At 46.5% G+C, this 12,936-nt stretch overlaps 1 protein-coding gene across 1 annotated transcript in view; it reads left to right on the top strand.

The window, feature by feature from the left end:
• Positions 1-4,305: 4,305 nt before the first annotated feature.
• Positions 4,306-12,936, top strand: part of ALS2CL (ALS2 C-terminal like) — a 41,795-nt gene continuing 33,164 nt past the window's right edge. The window contains 6 exon segments of the mRNA XM_077789982.1: positions 4,306-5,541; positions 7,834-7,951; positions 8,648-8,840; positions 9,751-9,816; positions 10,479-10,644; positions 11,958-12,086. Of these exon segments, the coding sequence (XP_077646108.1) occupies positions 5,422-5,541; positions 7,834-7,951; positions 8,648-8,840; positions 9,751-9,816; positions 10,479-10,644; positions 11,958-12,086 (792 nt within the window). The 5' untranslated portion in view covers positions 4,306-5,421.

The raw sequence follows: 12,936 nt of genomic DNA, 5'->3' as shown, positions 1-12,936 counted from the left end.
GAATGGGATAAATATTCCCAAATCCTGGAGATGGATGGAACATTGATTATGGGATAAATATTCCCAAATCCTGGAGATGGATGGGACATTGGGAATGGGATAAATATTCCCAAATCCTGGAGATGGGTGGAACATTGGGAATGGGATAAATATTCCCAAATCCTGGAGATGGGTGGAACATTGGGAATGGGATAAATATTCCCAAATCCTGGTGGTGGATGGGACAGCGGGAATGGGATAAATATTCCCAAATCCTGGAGATGGATGAGAAATTGGGAATGGGATAAATATTCCCAAATCCCAGACAGGGATGGGACACTGGGAATGGGATAAATATTCCCAAATCCTGGAGATGGATGGGACATTGGGAATGGGATAAATATTCCCAAATCCTGGAGATGGATGGGACATTGGGAATGGGATAAATATTCCCAAATCCTGGAGATGGATGGGACATTGGGAATGGGATAAATATTCCCAAATCCTGAAGATGGATGGGACATTGGGAATGGGATAAATATTCCCAAATCCTGGAGATGGATGAGAAATTGGGAATGGGATAAATATTCCCAAATCCTGGAGATGGATGGGACATTGGGAATGGGATAAATATTCCCAAATCCTGGAGATGGATGGGACATTGGGAATGGGATAAATATTCCCAAATCCCGGACAGGGATGGGACATTGGGAATGGGATAAATATTCCCAAATCCCTGCTGGTCCCAATGGAATGTTGGGAATGGGGTAGAACAGTGGGACAAATATTCCTAAAATCCCTAACTTGGATGTAACATCAGGAATGGGATATAACGGGGTGATAAATATTCCCAAATTCCTGCCCGTCCCGATGGAATGTTGGGAATGGGATGGAAGACGGTGGGATAAATATTCCCAAAGTCCTTGAGTTGGATGGAAAGTTGGGAACGGGATAAATATTCCCAAATCCCTGCCGGTCCCAATGGAATGTTTGGAATGGGATGTAATAGTGGGATAATTATTCCCAAAATCCCTAAATTGGATGGAACATCAGGAATGGGATATAAATATTCCCAAAATCCCTGAGTTGGACGGAAAGTTGGGAATGGGATAGAACGTTGGGATAAATATTCCCGAATCCCTGCAATTCCTGATGGAACTTCAGGAATGGGACACGGTGTTGGGATAAGTATTCCCAAATTCCCTGAGCTGGATGGAATATCAGGAATGGGGGATGATGGTGGCAGAAATATTCCCAAATCCCTGCCGGTCCCGATGGAATGCTGGGAATGGGATAGAACGAGGGATTCCCTGGCATGAGGGGATCTGGTGCCTCCGGGTCCTGACGGATCTCAAGGAATGTCCGGATGATGATCCCGGAAACATTCTGGGATGTCCTGGGCAGGAGCAGGAGCGGGATGATCCTGGAGGATCCCGGTTCTTGTGGATCATTATGGATGTGGGGACAGGGCCAGGGTGTCCCCATGGAGCTGGGAAAGGTTGGAGATGGATGGGAAGGTTGGATGGGGATGGGAAAGGTTGGATGGGGATGGAAAGGTTGGATGGGGATGGAAAGGTTGGATGGGGATGGGAAAGGTTGGATGGGGATGGAAAGGTTGGATGGGGATGGAAAGGTTGGATGGGGATGGGAAAGGTTGGAGAGGGATGGGAAAGGTTGGATGGGGATGGGAAGGTTGGAGATGGATGGGAAAGGTTGGAGATGGATGGGAAAGGTTGGATGGGGATGGAAAGGTTGGATGGGGATGGGAAAGGTTGGAGAGGGATGGGAAAGGTTGGATGGGGATGGGAAGGTTGGAGATGGATGGGAAAGGTTGGAGATGGATGGGAAAGGTTGGAGATGGATGGGAAAGGTTGGATGGGGATGGAAAGGTTGGATGGGGATGGGAAAGGTTGGAGAGGGATGGGAAAGGTTGGAGAGGGATGGGAAAGGTTGGAGAGGGATGGGAAAGGTTGGATGGGGATGGAAAAGGTTGGATGGGGATGGAAAAGGTTGGATGGGGATGGGAAAGGTTGGAGAGGGATGGGAAAGGTTGGAGAGGGATGGGAAAGGTTGGAGAGGGATGGGAAAGGTTGGAGAGGGATGGAAAAGGTTGGATGGGGATGGGAAGGTTGGATGGGGATGGAAAGGTTGGAGATGGATGGGAAAGGTTGGAGAGGGATGGGAAAGGTTGGATGGGGATGGGAAGGTCGCTCCAAGGCCACCAACTCCTGTGGCCACAGGAAAAAAGTCCTGGAATGTTTGGGATGGAAAGGACCTCCAAAGGTTCTCCAGAGCAGCCAATTCCGAGATTTCATCTCTCCTGTCTCTCCTCCATATCCAAAGGTTGGATGGGGATGGGAAAGTTTGGAGATGCATGGAAAAGGTTGGGTACAGATGGGAAGGGTTGGATGTGATGGAAAATTGGGGATGGATGGGAAATGTTGGATATAGATGGGAAAAGTTGGATGTGGATGGAAAGGGTTGGAGATGGGAAATGTTGGAGATGGATGGGAAATGTTGGATACATTTGGGAAAAGTTGGATGTGGATGGGAAGTTGGAGATGGATGGGAAGGGTTGGATGTGGATGGAGAGCTGGAGATGGGAAATGTTGGAGATGGATGGGAAATGTTGGATACATTTGGGAAAAGCTGGATGTGGATGGAAAGGCCGTTCCAAGGCCACCAACTCCTGAGGCCACAGTAAAACCATCCCGGTGGTGACGGAGCTCAAGGAATGTTTGGAAAAGCTGGAACGGGATGAATCCAACCTGGAACCCTCCAAAGGAAGGGACAAACTCCTGATCCTGATCCAAGGGCTGAGAATTCCCTGGGAATAAAAGAAAATATTCCTGAGGCCTGTTGGTTGAGCAGGACTGGTTCTGGAACTCCTGGAGAAATTCCAGCGGCGGCCGGATGGGGAATTCCCATGGAATTCCCATGGAATTCCGGCCTCTCCTGGCCCATTCCCGTCCCATTCAATCCCACTCTTCCCTAAATCCTCCTGTTCATCCCAATGGGATTTTCCTAAAAGGGAATTTTCTGGAATTAACCCTGGAATTCCATCCTGGTTTCCAACAGCTCTTCAAAGCGAATTCCCACTGCTGATCCCAATTTTTTCTTGGGATTTGTTTTCCAACCCCTCCCTCATCCTTTAGGGAAAGGTTTGCATTGCCTCGGTGAAAAAAGCTGGATTGGGTTTTGGGATCACACTTCCACATCCACGCCCCGTTTCCCAGGAATGTGAAAATCCCAGGATTCTGGACTTGCAAGGCAAAAATTTGGGAATTTTGGCGTTGGATTTAGGATCTTTTTAGGAAGAGGGGAAATGGTTCCTGGGGCTGAGGTGTGTGGGGTCTCCTTACAAGATTTTGGGAATTTTGGGGTTGGATTTAGGATATTTTTAGGAGGAGGGGAAGTGGGTTCTGGGGCTGGGGGGTCTGGAGTCTCCTTACAAGATTTTGGGAATTTTGGGGCTGGATTTAGGATTTTTTTAGGAGGAGCAGGAAGAGTTAAAAGTGGCTGAGGCGCAGCAGGGAACTCTGGGAGCCCCTGAGAGAAGGATTTGGGATTTTGGGGTTGGTTTTAGGGATTTTGGGAGGAGGGGAAATGGTTAAAGATGGCTGAGGTGTCTGGGATATCCTGAGGGACGAATTTGGGAATTTTGGGGTCAGATTTAGGATTTTTAGCAGGAAGGGAAAGAGCTGGAGGTGGCTGAGGTGCTCAGAGAAGTCCAGAACCTCCGGAGGGAAGGATTTGGGATTCGGGGTTGGATTTGGGGTTTTTTAGGAAGAGCAGAAAGAGTTCCTGGGGCTGAGGTGTCTGGGATCTCCTGGAAAGGTTTTAGGGATTTTGGGGTTGGATTTAGGATTTTTTAGGAGGAGGGGAAATGGTTAAAGGTGGCTGAGGTGCACAGAGACGTTCAGAACCTCCCGAGGGATGGATTTGGGATTTTTTGGGGTTGGATTTAGGATTTTCAGGATGAAGGGAAAGAGTTAAAGGCGGCTGAGCCGGAGCAGAGAACTCCGGGATCTCCCGAGGGATGGATTTGGGATTTGGGGTTGGATTTGGGGTTTTTAGGAGGAGCGGAAAGAGTTCCTGGGGCTGAGGTGCCTGAGATCTCCTGAGGGATGGATTTGGGAATTTTAGGATTGGATTTAGGATTTTTTTAGGAGAAAGGGAAAAACTTACAGGTGGTCGAGAGGTGTCTGGGGTTTCCTTGAAAGTTTTAGGAACTTTGGGGTTGGGTTTAGGGTTTTTTAGGAGGAGGGGAAAGAGTTAAAGGTGGAGGTGCAGCAGAGAACTCTGGGAGCTCCCGGGGGATGGATTTGGGATTTGGGGTTGGATTTGGGGGTTTTTAGGAGGAGCAGAAAGAGTTCCTGGGGCTGAGGTGTCTGGGGTCTCCTGGAAAGGTTTTAGAGATTTTGGGGTCGGATTTAGGATTTTTTAGGAGGAGGGGAAATGGTTAAAGGTGGCTGAGCTGTAGAAGAGAACTCCGGAACCTCCTGACTGATGGATTTGGGAATTTTGGGGCTGGATTTCGGGTTTTTGGGAGGAGAGGAAAGAGTTAAAAGCGGCTGAGGTGTCTGGGATCTCCTCACAGATGGAATTCGAATTTTTAGGGTTGGATTTAGGATTTTTAGGAGGACGGAAATCAATTTCTGGTGCAGCAGAGAACTCCGGGACCCACTGAGAAAAGAATTTGGGAATTTTGGGGTTGGATTTCGGGTTTTTAGGAGGAAGGGAAATGGTTAAAGGTGGCTGAGCTGTAGAAGAGAACTCCGGAACCTCCCGAGGAATGGATTTGGGAATTTTGGGGTTGGATTTAGGATTTTTAGGAGGAAGGGAAATGGTTAAAGGTGGCTGAGCTGTAGAAGAGAACTCCGGAACATCCTGACCGATGGATTTGGGAATTTTGGGGTCGGATTTCGGGTTTTTGGGAGGAAGGGAAATGGTTAAAGGTGCCTGAGCTGCAGCAGAGGACTCCGGGGGCTCCTGACCGAGGGATTCGGGAAGTTTGGGGTTATTTTGGGGTTTTAGACAGAAGGGAAGCGCCGCTTGTGAACGGCAGGAAAAATCTCCTTTCCCAAGGAATTCCTGGAATTTCCAGCAAATGGGAGCGAGCCTGGAAGGAGGAGGAAACAATCCCAAAGTTTTTTTTGTTTTGGGAGAAGCGCTGTGGGAACAGAGCGAGGCTGAAAAGCGAAACTTCCCCCAAAACCCCTCCTGACCTTCTTCCCTTTCGCTTCCCGAAATTACAACTTCCCCAAAATCCGGGATGACAAAATCCGGGATGACAAAATCCGGGATGATTTAAATTTAAAAAAAACAAGATAAAAGGGAGGAGGGGGGGAAGAGGAGGAGCAGGAACTTTGGGGAACCGAGATTTGGGATTTTGTAATCGCGGCGCCCGTGGGTGTTCGGGGTTTGGGGCTCTGCCTCCAAATGTGGGAGGGAAATATGGGAGGGAGAAATTCCAGCCTTGGGAACACCGAGAATTCCCGGATTTCTGCGCCTCCCGGAGTTTTTTCCAGCCGGGAATTTTCCTGCGCTGCCTCATTCCAGGTGGGTCTCTCCAGAATCCAGCGAATTTTGGGATTTCCTGCTCGGTTTTGGGATCAGTTTGATTTAACCCGCAGGAAATTCGGGAATGTTTTCCCTAGGCAGAACCGCGATCAAATTCCAAATGCCGGCGCGGATTTTCGCGGATTTTCCCACAAAGCCCCGCCTTCCCCAGAGGAATTTCAGTCCTTTCCAAGGAATTTCACCCCCGGCATAAATGTAAGCCCGGCCTAAAGGCCGTGCTGGCTCCCACGGCGGCTTTTCCAGGCGGGACTGCCGCTCCTGCTCCTGCAGGGAGGGATTTTCCAGCCGCGCCCGCAATTCCAGGGCGGAGGAGAGAAAACTGGGAAAGCCGCGCCGCTGCCGGGAGCCGGGAATTCGAGCCGGGTCCATAAACTCGGGTCAGCAGGAGGAGATCATCCCAAAAAAACCTTCCAGGAGCGCCGCAATTCCATGGAAAACCGGGATCCGAGGCTCGGCTTTGAGGGAAAGCGGCGCTTTGGAGGCTTTAAAAAAAAATAAAGAATTAAGGGCAGAGGAGAGGCCGGGTTTGGACTTCGCTTTATTTTGGGGCTGGGTTTAGTCTGTGGTTTAAACTTGGGTTTAGTTTGGGGCTGGGTTTAAACTGTGGTTTAACTTGGGGCTGGGTTTAAACTTTGGTTTAAAGTTGGGGTTCATTTGGGGCTGGGTTTAAACTTTGGTTTAAACTTGGGGTTCATTTGGGGCTGGGTTTAAACTTTGGTTTAAATTTAAACTTTGGTTTAAACTTGGGGTTCATTTGGGGCTGGGTTTAAACTTTGGTTTAAATTTAAACTTTGTTTTAAACTTGGGGTTCATTTGGGGCTGGGTTTAAACTTTGTTTTAGAGTTTGGTTTAATTTGGGTCTGGGTTTAAACTGTGGTTTAAATCTAAACTTTGTTTTAAACTTGGGGTTCATTTGGGACTGGGTTTAAACTGTTTTAAATTTGGGGTTCATTTGGGGCTGGGTTTAAACTGGGTTTAAATTTAAACTTTGTTTTAAACTTGGGGTCCATCTGGGGCTGGGTTTAAACTTTGGTTTCATTTGAGGCATGTTTTAAACTTGGGTTTAAATTGGGGCTGGGTTTAAACTGGGTTTAAATTTAAACTTTGTTTTAAACCTGGGTTTAATTTAGGGCTGGGTTTAAACTGGGTTTAAATTTAAACTTTGTTTTAAACCTGGGTTTCATTTGGGGCTGGGTTTAAACTGGGTTTAAATTGGGTTTAGGTAGGCCTGGCTTAAAGCTGAGGCTGTTTAAGGAAAACTCCTTTGGAATGTACAGCTGCTCCCTGGAATGGTTTCAATGCCAAAGAGCAGGAAAATGGGAATTTTTTGGGAATGTGGGCAGGATTATCCCAAAAATGTGGCCTCGAGTGTGTTTTGAAGGCCAAGAAATCCTGGAATTCCAAAGAAACTTGGGAATAACAGGGAGGAAGAGGGACTAAAGTTGGTCATTCGGAGATTCCTGATTCCAGAGTTGTTTTTTTGGGAATAGGAGCGGCACAAACCTCGGGAAGCTGCCAGGTTTAGGTTTGGCTGCTAAAACCAGCTCCAGTTAATCCCAGCCTAGCTGAGCCACAGGCCTGACCTGTTTGGGAATGTTGACATTCCAAAGGTGTTGGAAAAGGCTTCATGCAAAGCACCCGGAATTCCCTCGGGAAAGGCTTTGGGCAGGAAAGCGCCTGGGGAATTTCTCAGGGAATTGTGGGAAATTCCTCCGGGAATTGTAGGAATTCTTTCCGGGAATTGGGGGAATTCTCTGCAGGAATTGGGGGAATTTCCTCTGGGAATTGTGGGAACTTTCTCTGGGAATTTTCTTTGGGAAAAGACAAATAATCCTGCTGAATTCCATTGAAGGAATTAATTCCAGGCTTTTCCAAATATCTTGTGGCCCTGGGATCATCTGGAATTTGGGAAAAGAGGGATAAGAATGGGATGGGAAGAGATTTCTTTTTCATTCTTTGGATTTCCATGATTTAATTCCCTCTGGAATGAATCAGGATTAACACAAGGAATTAATTCCAGGCTTTTCCAGCCTTGAGATCTTTAGGAATTCGGGAAAATTCAGGAAATTTTGGGAAAACTGGGCCGGGCTGTCTCTACTTGTGCTGTTTGGTTTCCGTTCCTTTCCCAATTTTTCCTGCGGATTTTTGGGATCAGCTCCACCTGGGAACGCTGCCAAGGGCAGGGAAGCTTTGCTGGAAATCCAGGGAAAAACCTTGGCGATGGAATCTGACAGATTTCCAGGGATTTGATTCATTCCCGCTTTTTTGCAGGCCATGTCCGCAGGTGGAATTTCGGGAATTTTGGGATCATTGCTGCAGCTGGAGGAAAACTTCTCCTCCTGCCTGGCCCGGATTGACGCCCTCATCCTCAAACCTCTGCTCCAGGCAGGTAAATTCCGGGATTTTTAATCTGGAATTCCCACCAGGAATTGATCTGGGAAGGGATTTCTGGCTGGAATTCCCACTGGGAAGAGGAAATGTTTTGTGGGAATGTTTTTCCTAAAACTGGGGATAGGGAATGAGGCCAGGGTGGTTTTTTGGGATCAGTGTTTTCACCGGGATCAGCATTCCTGATCCTGGGAAATTCCTGGCCCTGATTTTCCTGGGTGGGGCTTTTCCAGGAATTCTTTCTGGGATGACTCCAAGGAAACTGGAAATGGTTCCTTGGGAAAAGGGTGGGAATTTTCCCTCTGGGGCAGCGGGATGAGCGTCCAGAGAGTTTGGGATAGTTTGTCCCATTCCAGCAAAAACTGCTCCATGGCCTCCAAAAATTCCTGGAATTTCCCCTGTTTTTTCCATTTTTCCCATTGTTTTCCTCTCTATTTTCCCAAATTATTTCATTCATTCCTTCCAGCCAAAACAGCTCTGAAAATTCCTGGAATTTTCCTTTTTTTTTTTTTTTCCATTCTTTGCCTATTTTCTTCTCTCTACATCCCCAAATTATTGAATTCATTCCTTCTAACCAAAACAACTCTGAAAATTCCTGAAATTTCCAATTTCCCGGAATTTTTCAGCCACAGAATTCCACAAAATCCCTTGGGAATTCCTGCTTTCCCACAGCGTTTTCCTGATTTTTCCCTCCCAGAGCCGCAGGATCCAAAGGAAAAGGAGAACTTCCAGCTCTTGGTGCTCCTCAACGATCGCTTCCAAACCCTCTGGAATTTCACAGAGGAGAATTCCCGGATCCTGAGGGGGAAATCCCAGGTGGAAAATTCCGGTTGTATCCAGGATTTTTACATCCTTTGGAAAGGAGATCTTTTCCTCAGCCTCTACATCCAGTGAGTGCTGGAATATTTGGGGAAAAAAGGATCGGGTTGATCCCATTGGGAATATTGGGAAAAATCGGGATGAGAGCCCACAGAGGGAAAATATCCTTGGAGAATGGGTTGGGTGTGATTTTTCCAGGATTTTGTGGTTTTGGATCAGGATTGGTGATCCCAGCGGGAATGGAATTTTATGGAGAGCTGAAATTCCGTAAAAATTTTCAATTCCACGTTTTTGCTTCTCCATGGAAGTGGCCAAAGCTTTTCCAGTTTGGGATTTCCTGATTTGGGATTTCCCAATTTGGGATTTCCTGGTTTGGGATTTCCCAGGCGGATAAGGTTTTGGATGATCCAAAGGAATTTTCTTTTGGAATTAAACCTGGATTTAATCTGGGATTTGCATGGGAAGTGTGGGATTTTCTGGGAGAAATTGTGGGATTTTCTGGGATTTTTTTGGTACAGAAAATGCAGATCTTGGAAGAAAATCTTGGGAAATACCAGATGGAAAAAGAAAATTCCAAGTTTTACTTGGAAAAATAAAGCTCAGAGCCGGAGTGTGACAACTCCATTATTTCCATCCCAGAATTCCCAGTTTTCCCAATTCTGATGGGAATTCTGTGGTGAAGAGTCTGTGAATGAACAGCTTGGAGCAGGAAATTCATTCCTGGAATTTCATTCCGTAAAACCTGATGGAAACAGATCCCGGGATTATCAGCACTTTTGCCTTATCCAAGTCTGCCCAAAATCCTGGAATTAAGATTGGGAAAGAATTCCAAGATCCAATCCAACCTTTGATCCCAATCCATCAAATATCTGGATTTTTCCAGAGGTGCTTTTATGGGATTAAGAGAACTTCCCAAAAAGTTGGGATCCATAAACTCATCCCGAATTTCCGTCTTGAACTTCTCCTTGGAATTTTTTCCAGGTATTTCGTCACCTTCGCCAACTTTGTCGTGGTCCAGGGCTTCGAGAAGATTGCCAAGAGCAAGAGGTCAGTGAGTGGAAAATCCTTGGGAATTTTGGGAATCCTTGGGATATGGGGACACCAGAGAATCACAGAATGGTTCAGAAAATTCCCAGAAAAATCCTCTAATTCCATCCCAGGCCAGCTCCCACTATCCCAGGTCGCTCCAAGCCCTTTCCAACCTTGGACAATTCCAGGATTGGATTTTCCTCTTTCCAAGCACCCCCAGCTTCTGCCGGAGTTGGAAACTTGGGAGATTTAGGGAAAAGATGGAATTGGAGAAAGGAATCTGTCTGGGAATTCCCACTTATCCCAGATTTTTCTGGAAGCAGGAAATGAAAACGTGATTTTCTGAGGAAAACATTCCCAATTTTTCCATGGCTCCTACTATCCCAGGTTGCCCCAAGCCCTGTCCCATTCCAGGATTGGATTTTCATCTTGCCAACCACCCTGAGCTCCTTCTGCAGTTGGAAATGTAGGATTTGGGGATTTAGGGAAGGGGTGGGAATCTGGCTGGGCATTCCCACTAATCCCAGATATTTATGGAAGCAACACCCGCAAACGCTAATTTCTAGGGAGCGCGTTCCCGGATTTTTCACGCCTTTCTCCCTCCTTGCCGGGCGGAAAGTTTGGAAAACAGAAGAGCAGGAATAATGAACGCCCCTTTCTCATCATTCCCAATTTTCCAGCGAGGCCTGGAAGCTGCACAAGGCCGTGCTGAAGGAATTCCTGCGGGATTTCCCCTCGGAGAAGTCCCTGGCGCTGGCCCTGCACTCGGCGCTCCACCAACCCTTCCAGGAGCACGTCCGGAGCTCCCTGCGGCTCCTCCAGCAGCTCCACGAGCAGCTCCAGCAGGTGGGGATTCCCTGGAATGCTCAGTGGATCTTCTTGAGCGCTTTGGCGGGAAGCAATATTCCCTAAAAATTCAACCTGGATCTCCTTGGCCAAATATTCCTGCCAATCTAACCTGGAACTTGTTTAGTCCAGGATGGACGCATTGGTGAATATTCCCAAAGACCCAAACTGGAAATCCTTTCCTAAATATTCCCAAAAATCCAGCCTGGACCTTTTCTGATCCAGGATGGACACGTTGCTAAATATTCCCTAAATCCAACCTGGACATTGATAAATATTCCCAAAAATCCAACCCGGAAGTCCTTTCCTAAGTATTCCCAAAAATCCAGCCTGGACCTTTTCTCATCCAAGATGGACGTGTTGCTAAATATTCCCTTAAATCCAATCTGGAACTCCTTTCCTAAATATTCCCAAAAATCCAGGCGGGACCTGTTCTGATCCAGGATGGACACGTTGCTAAATATTCCCTAAAATCCAACCTGGACATTGCTAAATATTCCCAAAAATCCACTCTGGACCTTCTTTTCTAAATATTCCCAAAAATCCACTCTGGACCTTTTCTGATCCAGGATGGACACATTGCTAAATATTCCCTAAAATCCAACCTGGACATTGCTAAATATTCCCTAAAATCCAACCCGGAAGTTCTTTCCTAAATATTCCCAAAAATCCAGGCTGGACCTTTTCTGATCCAGGATGGACACGTTGCTAAATATTCCCAAAAATCCAACCCGGAAGTCCTTTCCTAAATATTCCCTAAAATCCACCCTGGACATTGATAAATATTCCCTAAAATCCACTCTGGACCTTCTTTTCTAAATATTCCCAAAAATCCACTCTGGACCTTTTCTGATCCAGGATGGACATGTTGCTAAATATTCCCAAAAATCCAACCTGGACATTGAAAAATATTCCCAAAAATCCAACCCGGAAGTCCTTTCCTAAATATTCCCAAAAATCCAGCCTGGACCTTTTCTGATCCAGGATGGATGTCTTGCTAAATATTCCCTAAATCCAACCTAGACACTGATAAATATTCCCAAAAATCCACTCTGGACCTTCTTTGCTAAATATTCCCTAAAATCCACCCTGGACATTGATAAATATTCCCTAAAATCCACCCTGGAGCTCCCTCATTCCCGGAGGAACACGATGCTGAATATTCCCGAATATCCTGCCTGGACATTGCTAAACATAAAATAAAGAAATATTGAAATTTAATATGGAAATGGATAAATATTCCCTAAAATCCAGCCTGGACCTCCCTTGACCCAGATTTGCAGCGTTCCTGGAGTTTTCCTGTCTTTTCCCAGGGGTCGGAGCGGGATGTGGTGGCCGCTGTGGCGCAGGAATTCGGGAAGTTGGAATCCTTCATTGGTCAGGTCCTGGATGAGGCCGGCGTCACCAAGGAGCTCTGGAAATCCTTGGGCTACAAATTCACCGTGAGTCCCGAGGGAATGGAACGGGAATCGGGAATTTGATGAGGATGAGGACTTTGGTACGGATCGGGAATTTGGAATGGTTCGGGAATTTCACGTAGATCAGGAACTGGAAGTGGATGGGGAATTTGATAAGGATGAGGAATTTGGTATGGATTGGGAATTTGAAGTGGACTGGGAATTTGGTGTGAATGAGGAATTGGAAGTGGATGGAGAATTGGAAGTGGATGGGGAATTGGAAGTGGATGGGGAATTGGAAGTGGATGGGGAATTGGAAGAGGATGAGGAATTGGACGTGGATGGAGAATTGGCAGTGGATGAGGAATTGGAAGTGGATGAGGAATTGGAAGTGGATGGGGAATTGGAAGTGGATGGAGAATTGGAAGTGGATGGAGAATTGGAAGTGGATGAGGAATTGGAAGTGGATGGGGAATTGGAAGTGGACGGGGAATTTGATAAGAATGAAGAATTTAATATAGATTGGGAATTTGATATAAATTGGGAATTTGGTATGGGTCAGGAATTAGATATGGATCAGAAATTGAAGTGGATCAGGAATTTGATGTGGGTCAGGAATTTGTTATGGATCGGGAATTTGATAGGGATGAGGAATTTGATATGGATGAGGAATTTGATAAGGATGAAGAATTCAAAGTGGATTGGGAGTTTAATATGGATCAGCAATTTGGTATGGATCTCAAATTTGATAAGGATGAGGGAATTTGATATCGGGAATTTAATTTGGATTGGGAATTTGAGGCTGGAATTCAATAGAGCAGAGCTGGGTGGAAGTGCTGGAGGAACTCTGTGGGAGTTTCAAAGCTGCGTTTGTGTCCCAAGTGTGTCACTGCCA

Source organism: Lonchura striata, chromosome 1, assembly GCF_046129695.1.
Source record: "Lonchura striata isolate bLonStr1 chromosome 1, bLonStr1.mat, whole genome shotgun sequence".
NCBI lineage: Eukaryota > Metazoa > Chordata > Aves > Passeriformes > Estrildidae > Lonchura > Lonchura striata.
Note: the sequence above shows the minus strand (reverse complement) of the source record. Positions and strands in the feature narration are given on the sequence as shown.